At 46.2% G+C, this 22088-nt stretch overlaps 2 protein-coding genes across 9 annotated transcripts; one reads left to right on the top strand and one right to left on the bottom strand.

Moving 5' to 3' along the window:
• Nucleotides 1-2062: 2062 nt before the first annotated feature.
• On the bottom strand, nt 2063-19289 carry POLR3GL (RNA polymerase III subunit GL). Of its 3 annotated transcripts, none has more exons than XM_086392298.1 (9): nt 19220-19289; nt 18634-18845; nt 5916-6083; nt 5453-5582; nt 4541-4609; nt 3926-3982; nt 3616-3689; nt 3372-3485; nt 2063-2850 (listed from the first exon to the last, which is right to left on the bottom strand). In XM_086392298.1, exons 3-9 carry the CDS (start codon nt 6039-6041, stop codon nt 2764-2766), a joined length of 657 nt encoding a protein of 218 aa, XP_086248424.1. In that variant the 5' UTR covers nt 6042-6083; nt 18634-18845; nt 19220-19289; the 3' UTR covers nt 2063-2763. The 3 variants fall into 3 exon arrangements, with proteins under 3 accessions (XP_086248424.1, XP_086248423.1, XP_086248422.1); XM_086392297.1 differs by lacking the exons at nt 18634-18845; nt 19220-19289 and adding exons at nt 8658-8813; nt 15326-15410; XM_086392296.1 differs by lacking the exons at nt 18634-18845; nt 19220-19289 and adding an exon at nt 15326-15410.
• Nucleotides 15462-20773, top strand: ANKRD34A (ankyrin repeat domain 34A). Of its 6 annotated transcripts, XM_086392290.1 has the most exons (5): nt 15462-15537; nt 16569-16617; nt 17271-17396; nt 17919-17946; nt 18332-20773. In XM_086392290.1, the coding sequence occupies exon 5, from the start codon at nt 18448-18450 to the stop codon at nt 19930-19932; it is 1485 nt and encodes a 494-aa protein (XP_086248416.1). In that variant the 5' UTR covers nt 15462-15537; nt 16569-16617; nt 17271-17396; nt 17919-17946; nt 18332-18447; the 3' UTR covers nt 19933-20773. The 6 variants fall into 6 exon arrangements, with proteins under 6 accessions (XP_086248416.1, XP_086248415.1, XP_086248419.1 ...); XM_086392289.1 differs by lacking the exon at nt 17919-17946; XM_086392293.1 differs by lacking the exon at nt 17919-17946 and having other exon boundaries at nt 17249-17396.
• The last annotated feature ends 1315 nt before the right edge of the window (nt 20774-22088 follow it).

Here is a 22088-nt window from a genome sequence, read left to right as displayed (position 1 = left end):
CCAAGAATCTACCCTGCCTGCGGCCTACGTCATGGGCATGGGAATAATCTGTTCAACACAAGCAAATACATAATACAGGGCTGAGCAAGAACAGTGTGGGGTCTCTCTAAGTGTTTGTAAGCAATGTCTTGACCTCAGCCCTTTCAGATGATCCTCCAGAGGACTAGCAGCCCCCCATGCCATGAACTGAGCCTTAGGCTTCAGCTTCAGCCTGCCCAACAGAGCCTATGGAAAGTAGGGGAAAGGTCAATGGAAACAGTTTAGCTCATTCCTGGAACCATTCCGGAATCTGGGGAAGCTGCTGGGTCCCTTGTCTCTGGCTTTGTTCAGCAAGGTCACCTGCCAGGAAGGACAGCAGGCCAGATATGAAAGAGTCCAAGAATGGACTGATCTCTCTTGACTCTTGGTCTTTGAAGCAGTACGACAGATTCCCCAGAGGCCACTCTAACCTTTATCCTTTCCCCTATTTCATGGGAAAAGGATGTACGTGTAAAGAGGCAGACGGAGGTGTGTGTTCAGTCTCTCATCTAGAATTCTTCTTTGTTCCCACTCTTTTTTAAGTACACATGCTGGCATTAGGTGGGATTTAGGAGGCCAGCTGTGCCCCCTACATAGACACAGATCTAGTTAACCAGATAAGGTCTGGTGTGCGTGTATATGCAAGTGAGTTAGGCAAAAGAAGATTTTTTTCAGGGTCTTTTATTTTTGTTTCTTGCTGATTTCTTCCTAGCCACAATCATGGTGTATGTCTATGGAAAACCCCTGAGACAGGTCCCTTGGCCCCTCCCTCCAACACACTCACACAATACCTCAGAGAACTAGAAAAGGAAACACATCAATCATCACAAATTGCTCAATAACTCTGGAATGTTCTGTTTCTATTTCAGCTTCCTTCTCTGTTCTCGTGGCTGCTTCTTCTTATCACATTTACTACCTAATACTACCACATCCAAACCTGGCTTTTAAGGTGCTTTCCCTCAATGGAGTCACAGCCCCTGTTCCTTCTTCACAATGGGGTCAAAAATATCTAACAGCAGATTGCCAGTCTCTATCACTTGATGCCGCAGGGAATTCAATCTGCCTGCCTAAATATGGCTGGGGACTTTCTTGAAGTTTCTCCCGCCTCCCATCTTTATGGCTTTCAAATGTTTAGTAAGGTCGCTATGACAGCATCCACAGCTCTCTGTGCCTGTTTCCTTATCCAGTCCCTATTCTGGACACGCAGCTTGCCCGTGACTGTTGCATGTCAAGTGGCTGGAACCAATCAGTACGTCTAAGGCTTCCTCAGAACCCAATCAGAGCCTAGGGAAGTGACCTCACCCAACGGGAGGACTGTGTGGGCGAGAAAGCACCTCCTAGAGCAGAGTGTCCCTAAGTCACTCCCTTTCTCCGCACCCTCCTTACTTCCTGTAAAGCAGTACTGCCTACCCCATCCCCCTCCACACCAAGGGAGTGAGAGAAAGGCTAACTAAATTCCACAGAAGAGAAACTGCAACTCAGCCACACAGCAGCTTCTGCAAGTGGAGAATAAGATATTCAGTAGGCTCCCTCTTCACAACACACCCTTCAAAGTGGGGTTCCCAGGGTCTGGAAGAGGGTGAGTGAGTGTGCTAAAGAACAATCAGCACCTCCTCCCTCTCCACACCTGGTTATCTTGACTCCACAAAAATAGCTGTAATCATTCCTTGTAAACAAGGACAAGATCAAGGTCAAGTGTGGGAACGTGAGAGCCTATGTCCCATGAACACATGTGAACAGAGACAATCACGTCCCCATTGCCTGAGGACCAGAAGCTCAGAAGCCAGCTGGTCTTCAGGGCATGGGCTGTTTACAGCTCACTCTGTGTAGCCCTGCAGATGAGTTCCGAATGTTCCTTGGCAGAGCTAGTTTGGGAGTAGCTGTCCCACCATGGGGGTAGGAGGGAAGGGGCAAAGAACAGGAAGGCTGTAATGCCCAGTGTGTTACACTGGACTCTCAACAGGTAAGGAGAGAAGAAAGGTTTACTAGGCATCCCCTTCATTCCTCCAGCCCTCTCCTAACTAGGCCTCACCCTAGACAGAGAGACAGATAAAAACATTTTATTGAAACTGTAAAACTGCCCTTATTCCTCTTAACTGCTCACACCCAGAAAGAACTATAAAAAATAGTTAGGGGCATGTATACAGCTATCTCAGCTCTAACAACTCCAGTCCTTGTTTTGACCCTCTTTTTTCCTTTCATACAACTGAGACACTGGTCCTTTGCCCTTTTCCCCAAGATATCAGAGGAGATACCACACCACAGGAGAGAGGGAGGGTAAGGGCAGAAAAGAGAGCTATCTACTGTCACTCTCCATTTCTGTCTCCAGGGACCAAACAGGTTGGCTGGATTCTAAGCAAAGGATTTGCTTGTCCACAAAACCAAATAATAGGAGACAGTTAGTCTCTGTGTACTAAATCAAGAAAGATATGAAGGTCCAGGGTATTGTTTAGAGTCTGTCTTCAGTATATGCTGCTGCTAAGTCACTTCAGTCGTGTCCGACTCTGTGCGACCCCGTAGATGGCAGCCCACTAGGCTCCCCTGTCCCTGGGATTCTCCAGGCAAGAACACTGGAGTGGGTTGCCATTTCCTTCTCCAATGCATGAAAGTGAAAAGTGAAAGTGAAGTTGCTCAGTGGTATACGACCCTCAGCGACCCCATGGACTGCAGCCTTCCAGGCTCCTCCATCCATGGGATTTTCCAGGCAAGAGTACTGGAGTGGGGTGCCATTGCCTTCTCCGGTCTTCAGTATATAGCCTCATCCATATTGTCATCACTGTCACCCCCAAAGTCCTCCCCATTGTCAAAATATGACATGATGTAATCAGTTTCCTGAAATAGAAAAAAAGGAAGGGAGGAAGAAAGGTTAGGTCAGGCATGCTTTCAGCATTCTCCTTTCTCCCTAGGTACCAGTCTCCTCCCCTCCCAATCACAGCACTCCAGGCTTGGGAGGTCCCTGCAAGCTGTAGTTCACTCTTAAGAAGAGCCTAAGGTGGCTCAGAGGATAAAGCATCTTCCTGCAATGCAGGAGACCCAGGTTCGATCCCTGGGTTGGGAAGATCCTCTGGAGAAGGAAATGGCAACCCACTCCAGTATTCTTGACTGGAGAATCCCATGGACGGAGGAGCCTGGCGGACTACAGCCCTCAGGGTCTTGCAAAGAGTCGGACACGACTAAGAGACTTCACTTTCACTTAAGGACAGATAAAGCGGAGGGTACTATCTTTTGTGGGCAGTATCTCCTTTGGCCCTCCAACCCTCTGAAGAGAACATCCCTGGTGGACAGAGTTGAGATCCCTAGAGCTTATGAGTGGAAAAGACGGGGGTCTGAGAATGAAAGGTGGTTCCCTTTACCTCTTCATGTTCTTCTTCATCATACTCCTCTTCTTCTTCCTCTTCCTTCTCTTCTTCTTCTTCTTTCTCCTCATCTTCCTCTGAAGTCACTTCTTCCTCCTTCTTCTCCAGAGTCTTATGTGAGCATGAACAGGAAGAGAAACCAGACTAAGCTCACAGAACGGGGAGAACTGAGGCACCCATGGGCCAAAGCAGAGGAATGAATCTGGGGCCCAGATGGGCTCTATTCACATTTCTTCCTTACCTCTAGTTTCTGTATTGTTTCCTCCTTATCTTCTGTGGTCTTAGGGGGTCTCTTGGGGAGTATAATGGTGGTCCCTGGTGAGAAGATCACAAGGTGAACCATGAGAGAGCAAACTTCCTTCTTAGCTGTCACTCTCTTGCATAGACCATGTCACTTTGCTGCCCTCCCGTGGCCACCAGGGCACCCAGCAGCCATACTGGGTAGATGGGGTAGGTAGGCATCGGGAGAGCAGGCAACACCACCAGCAGCCTTGGCCCTCCAGTTGATGAAGGAAATCTCTACTTTCCCTCCTTTTCCCAGATACACTCACGTTCCTTCTGTAGCTTCCGCACTCGGATCCTTAGCTCCCGGGGCAGACGTCGCCAATCTAGAAACAGCGGGAATGTAAAAATCAGCCAGACTCTGCCTGGGGTCTCCTAAGAATGGTAACTCTTTTAAAGGAGAGATAAGGATCAGGATTTCCCTGGTGGCTCAGAGGTTAAAGCATCTGCCTGCAATGTGAGAGACATGGGTTCGATCCCTGGGTTGGGAAGATCCCCTGGAGAAGGAAATAGCAACCCACTCCGGTATTCTTGCCTGGTGAATCCCATGGACAGAGGAGCCTGGTGGGCTACAGTCCACGAGGTCACAAAGAGTCGGACACGACTGAGTGACTTCACTTCACTTCACTTCAAGGATCAGGGTAAGGGTGAGGAAGGAAAGGGTTGGGTCAAAGTTGCTTGGAACAGAACTGTGGTTTGGATACCTCCAGAGGAGTAGGGGACATTTACCAGGTTTTTAGATAGAGCTTGTGAGTATGCTGGAGCACATCTAAGCCTTCTGAATAGGGTGGAGGTTGGGGACAGAGGAGGGTGGATAGGGTGGTGGCTTGAGGCAGCTCAAGCATTTGAAAGAAAAGAAGTCAATGTAAGGGCCCATCACCTACCAGGGTTCCAATCGATGGCATTGTCAATCGGCCCTGACATCTGATATTTGTCTGAGTAACGTTCCACATCTGAGGGATCAGAGGTCAAGGGTCAAAGTTTTATCCTATCAGAATCCTCGGGTTCTTCCTGAGGATCTAGCCCTCTCAAAACTCAGAAATTGTCTTCCTCACCCCAAACCCAGAGCCCAGGGAGGGCAGCTTCAGTGAGGACCTTCAATACTCTTTTAACCTGTCTTTTCACCACCCCAAATTGCAATGTTTTTGCTATCTCTCTTAACCCTAAGGCATGGCTATATTGACTGGGAGTGTGTTATAGTGGAAAGTATACTAGAGCAAGAAAATAGGGTTTCTGTCTTCCCTCTACTCCTTGTTCACGGGAGTAACTTGGGCAAGTCTTTTAACTGTCTGAACTTCAGCTTCTAGAGCTTTAGGAGGAAAGTACCAGTTGTCAATACACTGAAATACTATACTTCCACACCAACTGGTAAATACCCACTATCCCAGGCCTCCCAAGTATGCCCCCTTCTCCAGTCCCTCCTGGCTCCATGACCTCTCCATGAGCCACAAACGAAAGGGCTAATATTTTAATTTGCAGGGCTTCTCAGAGACCCTTCTCAACTCCTTCTGACTGGTTAGTGCCTGCAATATCCAGATTGTTAAAAAATTTTAATACACCTCCCCATTTATATCTGTAAAATGGGCACCTTAATACATAAGCTCTCACTGTCCAAGACTATTGTGAAACTCAAAACAAACCATGGATACCATAATGCATTTCAAATGCAGGGGTAATTACTATGATCTCCCCAGCTAGGCAGTGAGCTTTCTGTGTCTCTTCTGACCTCTGTGGGGCCCCAGTGGTGCTAAGTACGGGGCACTACTCACGAAAGGCACTCAGAACATTCAACTAACCTCTCTTGGGGACAGCAGGCCGGATGAAGTAGGGGAGCTGCCGCATGGCGCCTCGAAGCTCCTGCTTCAGGGCCAGGACATATTCCCCTTCCTCTCCTGAGGGCAGAGGCACTGGGCGGAACTCCAAGGGCTAAGAAGGCAGAGGCAATGGTCAGTTCAGAGAAAAAAATGTTGGATCTAGAGAGGGCCTCTCCTCTCCCCACACTTCTATCCAATGCTCCCATTGAGCAGGGGACCAAAGGCAAATGCTGGGAGCAACACAGAATTTTGGAAGCTGGGGAAGCAGAGTATAAAAAGTAAGGGCAGACACTTCCTAGTCTGGAAAACATCCCATGTAAGTTGCAAGTACAGAGACAGGGAGGGGCCAGATAAAGATGATTTTGATGACCCAGGAGGAATCCAGGATAGCATACAGTCAGTCAATGGCATAAGGGAGTCTTGGGAAAGGTGGGCAGACACTCACAGGGAAGAGTGGAGAAGGCTGTAGGGTGGGTGGGGGCAAAGCATCCCCCTTTCCAATGCCCACAGCCTCCACGTTGAAGGTCAACTGGCCCCGGCCACAACCCCGGCCCCCACCCCGGCTGGCCATGATGGAGGGGGCCTGGGGATTCAGACATCCAATGGGAAAAACCTGATAAAGACAAAAACAAAGAGAAAAAGTACAGTAGAGTGGACAGGAAACCAGGGAGGTACAAGACACTCAAATTGTTTCTCCCAGAGACCTGAAAAGCCAGTTTAATTCAACGAATTTTGAGAAGGCATGGTGCCAGGCAAGGTATTTCTGAAAATATAAATAAGGATGAGACATGGTCCCAACAGGACAGATAATTGCAACATGGTGTAACTGGTGTAACTGAAGCACAGGAGGAAAGTGACTAGACACTTGGATAAAATTTCCCTATGTTCCCAAGTTAACTGGATGTTTATCATCAGATGCATACCTACATATGATCTTTGAATTCTTTCTCTCTCTCACTTTCCAAACCCAACTAGGCCCCAATTCAATCTAATGCAATGCATTTCAGCAAAACATTTATTAAGCATCTACCATGAAAAAGGTAGTGTGCTAGACACTGTGAGGGAACAGAAATGAGTCATCAGTCTCACTGTCAATTGGTTGGGGGTGGGGGGGGCTGTGTGAGAAGAAATATTACACTCAAACAGATCTTTTTAAATGCCACTTGGAAACACAGAATCTTAGAACTGGAAAGACACATGGAGTCTTCTAGCTCAATAATCCTCCCAGTACAGTACTACCTTCTGTAAATTGTCAGTCATTCAGCTTCTGGTGGCATTTTCCTAAAGAGATGGTGTCCTTTTCCCCCAAGGCAGCCCCTTCCATGTGATCAACTGTGATGAATTGAAAGTTCTTCCTGCTACTGTAACTGAACTCTGCCTCTTACCATCATTTTTGAAAAACCGGTCAGATAGGCCGGGAAATTCAAGAAAGTCATCAAATGAAAAAGAAACTTGAAAGAAATTATATCCCAGTAGCAGGGAAGATACCTAGCACCCAGATCTTGGTTTCTCATACCACTCTCCAGCGAAAGGAACCAGGGCTTCTTGGAGAAATGCAGCTTCTCCAATGGGGCAGGAAATACACAGGATGAGACTGAAGTATCTTGTAGTGCCAGAAAGTAAGAAAGTGCTCAAAAAACAACACACACATTGATGGGGCTCTGTCAAGGTACATAAGAGGCAAATGAAAGAGCTCCCAATGGCCAAAGCCTGAATAAGTTGAACCATAAAATAAAGTAGTATTGGAATGTAATATCAAAGTATAAGAAAAATATCCAGAGACTATACTGATATATAAATAAACATTTGAACAAATTAATACATGGGAGAGGAAAAAAAATCCCATATGCAGAATTCTAAATAAATTATGTAGAAAGAAAGCGTTAGTCGTTTAGTTGTGCCCGCCTCTTTAAAACCCCATGAACTGTAGCCCACCAGGCTCCTCTGTCCGTGGAATTCTCCAGGCAAGAATACTGGAGTAGGTTGCCATTCCCTTCTCCAGGGGATCCTCCCAACCCAGTGATCAAACCTAGGTCTCCTGCATTGCAGGCAGATGCTTTACCATCTGAACCAGCAGGGATTCCACCCTAAAAGGGGAAAGTGTAATTCCTCACTGCTTAAGTATGGCCTGTGCATAGGGAATTTTGTCCAAAACAATTTTGGAAAGGGTGGGGGTGGTAACTTTACGGTATAGAAATTGGACAAGCATTACTTCAGTCAGGTGACCAAGGTCAACATGAATGACTTTAAATCATATCATTAGTATGTACCCTTGTGTGCTCAGTCATGTCGAACTCTTTATGGCCCCTTGGACTGTAGTTCACCAGGCTCCTCTGGCCATGGAATTTTCCAGGCAAGAATACTGGAGTGGGTTGCCATTTCTTCTCTAGGAGATCTTCCCGACCCAGAGATTGAACCTCTGTCCCTAGCGTCTCCTGCATTGGCAGGCAGATCCTTTACCACTAGCAGATGTGATATCTTCCTCCCCCAAACTGATACCCCAGTCTGTAAACAGGAGGAAAAAAGCAGACAAATTCCAATGGAGAAGCATCTTACAATATATGTGACTAGTACTCTTCAAAACTGTCAGGGTCATCAAAAACAAGAAAAGTTCACACTTCCATTGTAAAAGAGGGCTGTCCTAGTGGTAGCATTCTTAAAAAAAAAAAAAAAAATTCCTTTTGTTTTCTAATTTCAGAAGTAAAAGTAAGTCAAGTCACTCAGTCGTGTCTGACTCTGCGACCCCATGGCTTCTCCGTCCATGGGATTTTCCAGCAAGAATACTGGAGTGGGTTGCCATTTCCTTCTCCAGGAGATCTTCCCAACCCAGGGACTGAACCCAGGTCTCCACATTGTAGGCAGACAAACAATGGTACCCCACTCCAGTACTCTTCCCTGGAAAGTCCCATGGACGGAGGAGCCTGGTAGGCTGCAGTCCATGGGGTCGCTAAGAGTCGGACACGACTGAGTGACTTCACTTTCACTTTTCACTTTCATGCATTGGAGAAGGAAATGGCAACCCACTCCAGTGTTCTTGCCTGGAGAATCCCAGGGACAGGGGAGCCAGGTGGGCTGCCGTCTATGGGGTCATACAGAGTCGGACACGACTGAAGCGACTTAGCAGTAGCAGCAGCAGCAGAAAACTTGAAAAGATACAAATGAGGTATAAAGAAAAACATCTACTAACCACGATGTAGTAATAATCATTATGAATATTTGCATATGCATCCTTTTAATTCCACTTCTGTATTATACATACAGTTTGTGCATATGTAAGTGTCTATATATATAGACATAATAAGGCCATGATAACTAATTGTAATGTGGTATCCTGGACAGGATCCTGGAACAGAAAAAGAGCATTAGGTAAAACTAAGGAACTCCAAATCAAGTATAGACAATGTATCAATATTTATTCATTAATTATAACAAATATACCATATTATTATGTTAATAATAGGGGAAACTGGTGCCAGGGTGTATGGAAACTTTTTGTACTATCTGCTCAGTTTTTCTGTAAATCTCAAAGTGTTTTAAGAAATAAAATCTATTAATAAAGAAAGAAACATGAGTTATCAATTCAAAATTCACAGTTCTCTGACCTTCCTTGTTTTTAATTACCCTGACAGTTTTATTAAAGATTACTGGTCAAATATATTATAGGATGTTCCTCTATTGGAATTTTTCTGAGGTTTTTCTCTTGATTAGACTGGGGTTGTGGATTTGGAGGCAGATGATCAACAAGATAAAGTGACACTTTCATCACATCATATAAGCATACATACTAATAACATGTTAGTTATGGAACAATAAGAGACAATATAATACATAATCGTGACCTCTCAAATTAGTGGTTCATGATAAAATTGCTCCCACAGTCCAGAGAAGAGAGAAAGCTAAGAGGACTAGGATGGTGAGGGGAGGCTTTAGGAATCACAAGGTCCCAGGTTTGGATCAGGCCTTAAAATCATGTTTCCTTTCTTTCTTTCAACAAATATTTATTGAGCATCTACTGTAATCTACTATAACTTGTAGCTCAGTTGGTAAAGAATTTGCCTACAATGCAGGAGACCCAGGTTTGATTCCTGGGTCAGGAAGATCCCCTGGAGAAGGAAATGGTAACCCACTATAGTATTCTTGCCTGGAGAATCCCATAGACAGAGGAGCCTGGCAGGCTACAGTCCATGGGGTCGGAAGAGTCAGACATGACTTAGCAACTAAACCACAACCACCACCACTATAAGCCAGACATAATGCTAGACAATGGAGATCATGGTGAATCCTTTACTTTAGACATTCAGCTTTCCTTTGATAAACCATATCTAATAAACTGTTATCCAGCTTCAATTTAAACTTTTTAGCAAATCTTTTTATCTCACTTTACAAGTCATTCCATTTTTGGATAATTGTTCTTTAATCAAAATCCAACAAATAAAACAAGAAATATATGACTCAACAAAATGCACTTCACAAAAGATGTCAGGGAAAAAAAGATTTAAAAATATATACAAGGTAATCTATTTTGTCAAACTTACACACACCCATACATATAAGTAAAAAAGTTGTTCTTTTTCAAAAAATTAATTTATTTTTTATTGAAGGATAATTGCTTTACAGAAAAGTTTTTCTTAAAGGGTATACAACAAGAATTAACATTGGTTAATTTAAGGTGATGGGTTTTGGAGATTTTTTGGTAATATATATTTTAAGCATTGTTTTTCCTCTGTACCAAAAAGGTATTGCTTTTATAATAAGAGGAAAATATTCATTAGAAAATTAAAAATATAGTAACTGAATAGTAGATGAGATTAACAATATGTAACAGGAAGGAGAGGGTAGGGAAATGTTTGCTTAAGAAATCTAGAAAGCTTCAAGTCCAACTGCCATGAAATATGTGAGGAAAAGACAGCTGTTAATGAGCTATCACCTCACATTAGTCAGAATGGCCATCATCAAAAAGTCTACAAACAATAAATGCTGGAGAGGGTGCGGAGAAAAGGGAACCCTCCTACACTGTTGGTGGGAATGTAAACTGGTACAGACACTATGGGGAACAGCATGAAGATTCCTTTAAAAACTAAAATTAGAACTACCATATGACCCAGAAATCTCACTCCTAGGCGCGTACTTGGAGAAAACCATAATTCAAAAAGATACATGCACCCCAATGTTGACTGCAGCACTTTTTGCAATAGCCATGATATGGAGGCAACCTAAATGTACATCGACAGATAAACAAATAAAGACGGTGTGATACATATAATACAATACAATGGAATATTACTCAGCTATAAAAAGGAATGAAATTCTGCCATCTGCAGAGACTTGGATGGACCTAGAAACTGCCATACAGAGTGAAGTAAGTCAGAAAGAGAAAAATCAATATCATACATTAACACATATATGTGGAATCTAGAAAAATGGTGTAGATGATCTTATTTGCAAAGCAAAAATAGAGACAGACGTAGAAAACAAACATGGATACCAAGGGGTAAGAGGGTGGGTGGGATGAATTGGGAGACTGGGATCTACATATATACACCATTGATACTGTGTATACAATAGACAACTAATGAGAACCTACTGTGCAGCACAGGGAACTTTACTCAGTGCTCTATGGTGATCTAAATGGGAAAGAAATCTAAAAAAGAGAGGATATATGTATACATACAGCTGATTGACTTTGCTGTGCAGCAGAAACTAACACATTGTAAAATCTAATAAGAAGTAATAAACAAATAAACAAAAACAGCTGTTAGTTAATAGATTAAACTGTGATCTGACTTAAAGAACACATTAGGTGAGAGGTCCTGTCTTATAGATGAGAGAGAGGGAGTAAGAATTTGCCATTGTGTTTTCAGGCCCTTTCAAGGGAAAACACTCTTAACTAGCCAGCTTAGGTATCCCTCCATCTGATAGATACAGTTCTATCAATGGAGACAGGAGCTGTTTTGATTGCAAAGCAGTGAGGAGTTAAGAAAAGGCCATGAGCTTTGAGGTGAGACAAATCTAACTCCATTTCCACATACTGACCAAGTGACCCTCAAGAAATGTGGGGTAAAAAGAAGACAGATTTGGAAGAAAAGTTATGACCAACCTAGATAGCATATTCAAAAGCAGAGACATTACTTTGCCAACAAAGGTTCGTCTAGTCAAGGCTATGGTTTTTCCTGTGGTCATGTATGGATGTGAGAGTTGGACTGTGAAGAAGGCTGAGCGCCGAAGAATTGATGCTTTTGAACTGTGGTGTTGGAGAAGACTCTTGAGAGTCCCTTGGACTGCAAGGAGATCCAACCAGTCCATTCTGGAGATCAGCCCTGGGATTTCTTTGGAGGGAATGATGCTAAAGCTGAAACTCCAGTACTCTGGCCACCTGATGCGAAGAGTTGACTCATTGGAAAAGACTCTGATGCTGGGAGGGATTGGGGGCAGGAGGAGAAGGGGACGACAGAGGATGAGATGGCTGGATGGCATCACTGACTCGATGGACGTGAGTCTGAGTGAACTCCGGGAGCTGGTGATGGACAGGGAGGCCTGGCGTGCTGCAATCATGGGGTCACAAAGAGTCGGACACAACTGAGCGACTGAACTGAACTGAACCTGGTGGTTAGGAAACTGTAAACCATCCATCTGTACCCTACGCAGCTCAGGAATCTACAAGGCTCTTCTATTTAAGATTGTGATTAAGTGATTATGATTCTTGAAGATGTTCAAGGTTTCCTATAATCTGGTCTCAAACTACCCCTCCATAAACATCACACATTCTCCTTCCCCCATAAACAACATCCAACATATGTTATACTCATTCCCAACTGAGCCATAATTGTTTTAATATGGTAGAATTACTAAAAAGCCTTTCTTAAATTTGATGTTATTGCTTTTCTGTATTTTTTTTTTTGAAAACTGCTTCTTAGTAACTTCTACTACATTACACAGTTCAGCACAGTTGGGAATGAGTATAACATATGTGAGATCCTGTTGATTGTGGGGGAAGGGGAGTGCAAGAGTGAATAATAGGGAGGGTTGATGTTTCCTTATCTGTAAAATGGAAATAATAATAAAAACAACCTTAATTCATTCAACGAATATTTACTCAGTTCTTATTCAGTGTCATGCACTGTTTCAAATGCTAGGGATGTAGCAGTGAGCAAAATGGACAAAAACTGCTGCACCCATGGAGTTTAAAAGGAGCTTACATTGTAATGGAGGTCTCAGTATACAAATGTTTCAAGTCATGAGACTGGGAGAGATTCCTAAAGGAGTGGATGTGAAGAGAGAAAAGAAGAGATCCAGGGACTGAGGCTTGGAGCACTCTAACGTTTAGAATTTGCTATATTTGTAATAAATAAGACAAAGATTTAACACTCTTATTATATTAGAACTCATGGAAATGAAGAAAAATCATCCCAATAGAATAAATATGCAAAGAACATGAATAGACAATTAACAAAGAATGGTCAAACTATTTTTTATTTATAAAATTGGCAAAGATTTAAAAATTAATCAGGCTTCCATGAGTTTTTTTGAAGTGGACACTCTCATACCTCACTGGAAGAATTATAAATACAATATTTTGGGTGAGCAGTTTGACTCTTTGAATCTACAACCTTTTAAAAGTTAATATATCCTTAATCCAGTAATCCCACTTTTAAAACTTATCCAAAGAAATCACCAGATACATAGTCAGAGATATAAAAGCATGTTTATCAAAGAGCTATCCATAGTAGCACAAATTCTGAAATAACCTAAATAGTCCAACAAAAAATGAATGGTTGGGGCTTCCTTACTGGAGAAGGAAATGGCAACCTACTCCAGTATTCTTGCCTGGAGAATCCCGTGGACATAGGAGCCTGGTGGGCTGCTGTCCATGGGGTCGAACAGAGTCCGACACGGCTGAAGCGACTTAGCATGCATACGCTGGAGGAAATGGCAACCCACTGCAGTATTCTTGCCTGGAAAATCCCAGGGACAGAGGAGCCTGGTAGGCTGCCGTCTATGGGGTCGCACAGGGTCAGACATGACTGAAGGGACTTATTAGCAGCAGCAGCAGCAGCAGCAGCAGCAGCAGCAGCAGCAGCAGCAGCAGGGGCTTTCTCAGTGGTCCAGTGGTTAAGAATCTGCCTTGCAACACAAGGGACACTGGTTCAGTCCCTGGTCCTGGAAGATCCCACATGCCAAGGAGCAACTAAGCCCGTCTGCCGCAACCACTGAGCCCAGGCATTGCAACTTCTGAAACCCATGTGCTTAGAGCCTGTGCTCCTCAACAAAAGAAGCCACTGCAATGAGAAGCCCACACACCGCAACAAAGAGTAGCCCCCACTTGCCATAACTAAGACACAACTAGAGAAAGTCTACTTGAAGAAATGAAGACCCACCACAGCCAATAAATAAATAAATCTTAAACAAAAAAAAGACCTAATGACCAACTTCAATAAGTAGGCTTTATTTTTAAAAATATGAATGGTTAAAAAAAATCAAATATCTATCTTAGACTATTATGTAGACATAATAAAAATTTCAAATAATATTTAAAGACAGAAAAATGTTCACAATATGATGTAAAGTGGAGAAAGCATAATAAAAGGTTGTATTTGTCGTACGGCCCTATGTGTGTAATATATACACAAAAACATATACATATGTATACATGCAGGAAATAAATTGAAGGGATTCATTGTCATGATATAATAGACATTTTATGGTTTTCTAGGATAAATGTATATTACTTCTATAAACAGAAAACAAAGAGATGATTATCTTTAAGAATGTTACCATTAGGACAGTTCTGTCTCTTTTACAGTGAAAATGTGGAATACATTTTGTTGAGCCATATATTTCTTGTATTTGTTGGATATTGATTGAAGATCAAAGTGAGATAGGAAGTTCTCTTACTAAAAAGTTTAAACAGAAGCTGGGTAATAATTTACTAAATATGGTTTATCAGAGGAAGGATGCATATCTAAAGGATTCACTATGATCCCCATTCTCCAGCATTATGTCTGACATATAGTAGATGCTCAATAAATATTTGGCTGAAAGAATGAATACATGACTCCTAAGGTCTGTTCCAAACTTGAGACCTTGTGATTCCTAAAGGCTCCCTTCACCATCCCAGTCCTCTTAGCTTTCTCCCTTCTCTGGACTTTGGGACCAATTTACATTATGAACCACCAACTTAAGAGGATATAATGATATACTGTATTGTATTTTACTTTGTGTTTTATTAATTGCTCCCTAATTACATCAGAAGTTTAAATTCTTCCTTTCCAATCAAGTCCATCCAATTAACTTTTCCTGGGCACTGTGCATTTAATACATAATACATTGCATTGTATTAAATACTAGAACTTGCCCTACCAAACTTTATATTCTAAGTAGAACAGAAACATTAAAGAGGGAGAGGGCACTAAGGGCTCCAGTAAAAGTACACATAAAATGCTATCATCAGACTGAGGAACAATTAATCCTGAAAAAAAAAAAAAATTGGTCCAGGAAAGCTACAGGTAGGAGGTAATATTTCATCAGAGTTTTGATAGACAACGGGAGTCTGTCAAGCTCTTAGTACTAATAGATTTAGGGGAAGCTGGTTCACAGTAAAGAGTCAGAGGTATCAGAGAGAGTCTTCCACTTTCTCCTTTAATATATCTCCCCTTTGCGCGAAGGAAAACTATAGTTCTCCAGTGTATAATCAACACAGCAAAGGGAGCCCACAGGGAGAGGGTGGGGAACTAGAAGGGGGCAGATCCAACAGGCTGCCGGAAAGCGTTGTCTCTCTAGCTAGCAGCTGGTCCCTGGTGAACTAGTTCGGGAGGTGCGGGATGGAACCAGGTCAGAGCCACCAAGTCGGGGCCTTACCTGCTGCCCCTCCCCCACGCGGAAAACACGCCGCAGCCAACTTGAAATTTGCCTGTCTTCTTCAAGCTGGTGGCGTTCTAGGTCCGCCTCCCAGAGCTCCCCATTGGTGAGTTCTCCCAGCCAATCTAGGGGGAGCCGAAGAGGTCCGCCCACTTGAAGCTGAGGAGGGGAGGGAGGGAGAGAGTTAGCCGGAACTCAGGCTAGCAAGCCGGGTGAGTAGAAAGATGGGGTTGCAGAACCAACTAGGAGGTCAGTCTTTTCAGACCTCATCTCAGAAGGAGGACCTCTTGGCCTGGCGACGGTTCACAGAGGGAAGCTGATCCTTAGATTTCACCGAGGGACTCTATAGAAAGAGCTTCCACAGAGAAAGAAAGCTCTGTGAAACCTGCTCCCTTAGGGATCATTCTTTTTGTGGCTTCACATTTGGCCTCTCCTCCATTCCTCCAGTCTTCCCTTCAGTTCTGTGCCGCTTTCCTCCTTTCTTTTCTAGAAAAATGTTTTCCTGTAGGTTGCTGCCATGTCTGTGAGAAGATGGAAAGAGGCTTTGGGAAAGGAAGGATTAAGAAATCAGATAACCAGAGTTGGGGAGATAGGGCAGGAGTCCAGTGTTTACTGCATTTTCCACCTCCTTCCAGCTCCTCCTAGCCTTTGGTTAAAGAGGGGCGGGGGGGGGGGGGGACGGGGGGGTTGGGAGGAGGGGTCCCACTTTCACACACACACACAAAAAACAGAAACAATGGGGAAAGAGATCTGAGTAGAAATAGAATCTAGAAGTTAGTCAAGAACAATAACCCTGATGTCAGAGAAAATGGCCCTGGGAGTGAAGCCTCTGGACTGGGAAGGCTGTTGGTGGAATGGCAAGCACCCAGCCTTTGGAATAGGACAGAAACAGAGCTGTGAAGCTTTGGAGAACTGCTTAACTTTACTAAGTCACAGTTTCTTTATAAGAAAATAATTCCTACCTTATAGCATTGTTGTGAGGATTGGAGATAATGTGTGTACTTACATAATTGGCACATAGTTGGTTTCCAGTAAATGATGTGTGCATACTAAGTTGCTTCAGTTGTATCCGACTCTTTGTGACCCTGTGGACTGCTCTGTTCATGGGATTCTCCAGGCAAGAATACTGGGGTGGGTTGCCATTTCCTTCTCCAGGGGATCTTCCCAACCCAGGGGTCGAAACATGGTACCTAATAAAAATGGGTAGCTTCCCTGCAAATATTTCTCTCTCCCCCTTCTTCAGGAACATTATGTCTTGTGTCTGGTGGCCTCCAGCCTCTGAATTATCTCAGGTGAGTTTTCCAAATCCTTAGGATTTTTTTCCTCACCCCCCTCCCCACTTCCCCTGATGCCTTCCAGCTGGACACAAACTCATTCCTAAAATATGCAGATGGAAGCTATGGTAACCATGGAGACAGGGCAGGTGGTGAGGAGAGGCAGAGACAGACACTGAGAGAAACCGACTGCTACAGATAGGAAGAAAAAAGACTTTAAGGAACGATTCAAACAGAGACCTTCAAACAAGATGGGAAAATGAGCCTAAGCAAGACCGAGAATAAATAGATGCAATGGGAGAGAATGTGTTACAAGGTTCATTCTTCTCTACCCCTTTTCTCTCTCTCTTCCTCCCATCCCTCCAAAAATATGGGGAGGAGGCATCTGGGAATAACCCCTTGCTGTATCTAAAAATGACCCCAACCTCCGCATACTTATCTAAGTCTGTATAAGGGAGCTGAGGTCCAAGTTTATTTGTGATGCATGTTCCGGTTGCGGGGAGGTGTAATGAAGATGTATCGCTGTGTCTGACTCCAGCTCCCCCTGACATTTAAACTAGGAGAAGGCAGCCAGATCTCTTGCCTCCCTCTGTACAGTAAAGACTCCAGTTGTGGATCCCATTGCCTCTCTCTTCACCTCTCTATATAGTGTACCATGTACTGTGTGGCAGGTCAGACCTGGTGCACCGGCGCGCATCAACGCACGAAGAGCGGAGAATGGGGATCTGCTGAAGCTAGACGAAGAATTGGGATGGTCCCAGTCTGGGTCGCGGAGGAGTCTCTTAAGGAACATTTAGGTTTGTTGTGACTGAGGGGCTAAGAAAGGGAAGTCAGGATTGGAGCCTCTAGCTTTTGAGGGTTTATGTGTGCATGGGTGGGGTAATGGTTTGGTGCCTGACGCCCCCACCCGCAGAGACTAGGCTATAAATAGGGAAGCATAGCTCCGCCCCCCCCGCCCCCCCCCCCCCCCCCAGCTTCTCTCCTCCGGAGCCGGCGCTGTGCCCGGGGCGCACCGGGAGGAGGGACCAGGATTCTGTGCCCGGGCGCAGATACTGACACCAAGGGAATCCGAGTGCCCACCCCCACGCCATGTGGGCCCCCAGGAACCCGGCTCCGCCACCCCAGCTGCCCCGTGGCCCTGGCCTCAGCCCTGGCCCGGAGGAGATTCTGCGGACTTACAGGTATCTATTTGGGTGCACAACCTGGGAGGGGAAACAGCAAGGAGTGATGAGGAATATAGCAGGGGCAAAAGAACCCCCCAATTCTCCCCCCACCCTTTTTAGGTCCCAAACGCAAGCTGCCTCCCTCCCCCCATTCAGTTTGTGGGGCTGTGGCAACCTAAAAGAGGTTAGGAATGGGACTGTGTGTGTGAATGTATGGGTGCATGTGTGTGGGTGGGTGGCGTTCAACATCCTAGAAAGGGGGATTCCAAGTGCGGATAAGAAAAGGGGGATGCTGGAAAGGTCTGATAAGCCGTGGGGTGAGGGTGGGGGTGCGGATATCCCTGCGCGTGCACGTACGCGTTTGCACGCGTGCTCGTCCTTCAGTGCGGGTGCACCCTTCTTATCTCCTCAGGCATGCGCTGGGGGGATGGGGGCGGCTCAGAGGCATGAGTTAGAAGAAGGACTGTGTACCATGCCGTGGAGATCTCCCCCATCCCACGCGGGTCCTTCCACCTGTGCCTCAGTTTCCCTGCCAGAATCAATAAATAAGATCTTTCTCTTTTTTGCAGGGATTGGCTTCGCCACTGAGCCCGCAGGCCTCTGCCAGCCACCACCCTCACCCCCCTAGGCGTCCTCGGCAGGTCCCAATCCCGGCTCCAACGGTGCTTTCTCCCCAGCGGCAGCTATGCTGCACACCGAGGGCCACGCTCTTCTTCGGGCCGTGGGTCAGGGTAAGCTACGTTTGGCCCGTTTGCTTCTGGAGGGGGGCGCCTACGTGAATGAGGGTGATGCTCAAGGGGAGACTGCGCTAATGGCGGCCTGTCGGGCCCGGTACGACGACCCCCAGAACAAGGCACGCATGGTACGCTACCTTCTGGAGCAAGGCGCGGACCCCAACATCGCAGATCGCCTAGGGCGCACGGCGCTCATGCACGCTTGCGCGGGTGGCGGGGGCGCCGCGGTGGCCTCCCTGCTCCTTGCCCATGGCGCGGACCCCTCAGTCCGAGATCACGCCGGCGCCTCGGCGCTAGTCCACGCCCTGGACCGCGGGGATCGAGAGACCCTTGCCACGCTGCTGGACGCCTGCAAGGCCAAGGGCACGGAGGTCATCATCATCACCACTGACACCTCGCCCTCCGGCACCAAGAAGACCCGCCAGTATCTCAATTCCCCACCGTCCCCGGGGGTGGAGGACCCCGCTCCCGCTCCTCCTAGCCCCGGAGTCTGCACGTCGCCTTCGGAAATCCAACTGCAGACTGCAGGAGCGGGAGGACGGGGATTGTTATCCCCTCGCGCCCAGGAAGAGGAGGAGAAGAGGGACGTATTTGAATTCCCTCTTCCAAAGCCCCCAGATGACCCCTCCCCTTCCGAGCCACTCCCCAAACCACCCCGCCATCCTCCAAAACCCCTCAAAAGGCTCAACTCCGAGCCCTGGGGCCTAGTGGCCCCTCCTCAACCTGTCCCGCCTGCCGAAGGGAGGCCGGGGTTCGAGCGCCTGACCGCCGAATTCAACGGCCTGACCCTGACAGGTCGACCGCGTCTTTCCCGACGTCACAGCACCGAAGGCCCAGAGGACCCGCCCCCGTGGGCGGAGAAAGTGACGGGTGGGGGTCCTCTCTCTCGCAGAAACACAGCGCCAGAAGCTCAGGAGTCTGGCCCCTCTTCAGGGCTGAGGCAGAAACTGAGCCGCATGGAGTCGGTGGAGCTCGATACTCCCGGAAATCTTTGCCCCGACTCGCCCGAGTGCAGCCGCCCGTCCCTGGAGCGCCGCAGATATAGCGCCTCCCCGCTGACCCTCCCTCTAGCAGGCTCGGTTTCCTCCCCACGCCAGTCCCAGGAGAGTCTTCCTGGGGCTGTATCTCCGCTGAGCGGGCGGAGGCGGAGTCCCGGGTTGCTGGAGCGGAGGGGCTCGGGGACGTTGCTCCTGGACCACATCGCGCAAACGCGGCCAGGTTTCCTGCCCCCGCTCAATGTCAGCCCCCATCCTCCCATCCCCGACATTCGCCCGGGAGGTCGGGCGCCTTCGCTGCCCACCCCTCCCCAGGCGGGGGCGCCAGGCTCTCCCAGGACCAAGCGCAAGTTGGTGAGACGCCACTCCATGCAGACTGAGCAGATCCGCCTGCTAGGGGGCTTCCAGAGTCTAGGCGGGCCAGGGGAGCCTGGGCGCTGAGGGGAGTGAGAGGAGCCAAGGCGGGTGGGGATCAGGACCTTGGGACGGGTGGGAAAACCAGTTCACACACACACTATGGACATAGAGGTCTCTTGCATGTGCTCATGGGCACGGTGCACACATACATGGGTAAACATGTGTCCACAAGCACAGTACTCGTATTTGCAGGGAAGGGTAAGTACTCTATTTATTGGGCATATAGACTCGTGCATTCATGCCCTGGTCACTTCACAGTGCATATGGGAATTTCTCGTGCCCGTGGACACAGCGCACACAGGACCACTTGTGCTAGGGCCTCCAAAGGGTCCCAAACTCAACTTGTATTTGTTCAGAAGCATTAGGGAGCCCCTACTTATGGGTAATCTCCAATCTCTTTGCCCTCCTGCAACAATAATCCCTTGCTTTCCATGTATGCCCTGCAACACAGCCTGCTCATGATTTTGGACATGCTTCCCTCTTCGTGAATATCCCACCCCATTCTGCAGGTCTTGCTTTTCAATCCAGGCCTGGATCCTTGTTCACATCCTGCTTCCAGCCCTAACCACTTTTCAGGATAGCTTCTTTACTCCCCTTGGGAATATCCTGCAGCAATCCCCAGCCTCAGTTCTGCTGCTGCCCTCCCTGCTCTCAGCTTTACTTCTCAGCTTCCAGCTTTTTCTTCCCAGCCCGTCCCCCCAACCAATACACCAGGTTGTTTCGTTTTCCCAGGAGATGGGTCATGGGCTCTAAGCTGCTCTTCTGTCCATCTGAGCTTATGAACACCCCCACAGGTTGACATGGGGAGTAACCCTAAATCATTCCTCTCTCCACTTGATATATCAAATAAATGTGTTCAGAAGTCTCTGTTTTGTCACTTCTGCTGGGGGTGGAGGGTGTGGGGGAATGAGGACTAGGGAGGGAGGGTGATGCTAACTATAGCTAGCTAAAAAGATCAAGGGGATACTTCAAGGCTCCATCCACCTTCTTTCCAGGAAACCAATTGTGGTTGTAGAAGAGGCAAGTGTCCCATGTCTTGAAGATTTTAAGGCATCTGATAGGTTTTCATTTCCCTTAGTCTCCCCTATGTCCATCCTTAAATTCTTTAAGATTCCTACAAAGAATCTGCCCCCTCCACCATCAGCAGCTATATTACAGTAGATTAACTGTCCCTCTTTCAAGCTTCCTGCTTCTTGACCACTCACAGTTTTCCCCTGGTAGGGGGCTAACTTTCATCTCACCAACTGCATTTCATCCATTTTTTTTTTCTACTTCTGCTTCTGTTTCCCCATCCTTGATTTACGAGGCTCTGTTGGGTGGAGAGGGAGGGAGAGAGAGAAATAGTATAATTTCCACCTAGGTAAAAATGGTATGATATTCAACTGACAAAGGGTGGGTGTATGTATGTGCATGTGTGTAGTATGTGTGTAAGAGTAACAGTAATTGGAGGAACCCAGCCTGAAAGGTTCTATGAACAAAGGCACCTGTCTTAATTTGCCCCCTGGACCTTTCAGCTTGCTGGTTTTCTTCCTGTACTCTAACTCTTCCTTGCTCTAACGATAGGTAGGGGAGCAATTCTACTGTTTCTTCCTTCAACGTAGAATTGGTGAAATCAGAAAATTACCCAACAGTTCTGTATAACAAAAAGATTAAAATATTGGAAATCAGAAGACCTATTGTCTAAACCTTCCTTTGCTACCTCCTGGCTATTTAATTTTGGACAATATATCTAGCCTGTCAATTTCCTTATCCATAAAATAATAAAATCTAGCTAGTGATTGCAATTATTAGATAAGACAATCCACTAAAGTACATTGTATAGTGTCTGACGTACAGTAAGTATGTGCTCATTAAATGTCAGTATCTTTCCTTCCTTTAGCTCCACTATCAATTGCATATGATCTTGAACAAGTCATATCACTTCTCTGAGTCAGTTTCCTCATCTACATATATGAAATGAAGTGATCGGACCAAGACTAAGAATCTTCTCATTCTGTCTACAGTTCTCCCCAGTCATACATCCAGGCCCCCCTTTTTCCCCCCTCTAGCCTCGCCCTAGGAGTCTGGCCCGCTTTCTAGTACTCGCAAAGATGCGCCGGAGCTAAGCTTCTCCAGGGTAGAGGTATCGCTTTTTCTCTTTGTAATTGGTTGCTCAGAACCTCCGCCTTCAATAATTTGCC

The sequence above is a fragment of the Bos grunniens genome, chromosome 3 (assembly GCF_055505025.1).
Source record: "Bos grunniens cultivar Pamir isolate PY7600 chromosome 3, Bosgru_T2T1.0, whole genome shotgun sequence".
NCBI lineage: Eukaryota > Metazoa > Chordata > Mammalia > Artiodactyla > Bovidae > Bos > Bos grunniens.
This window is presented reverse-complemented; position numbering and strand designations above follow the sequence as displayed.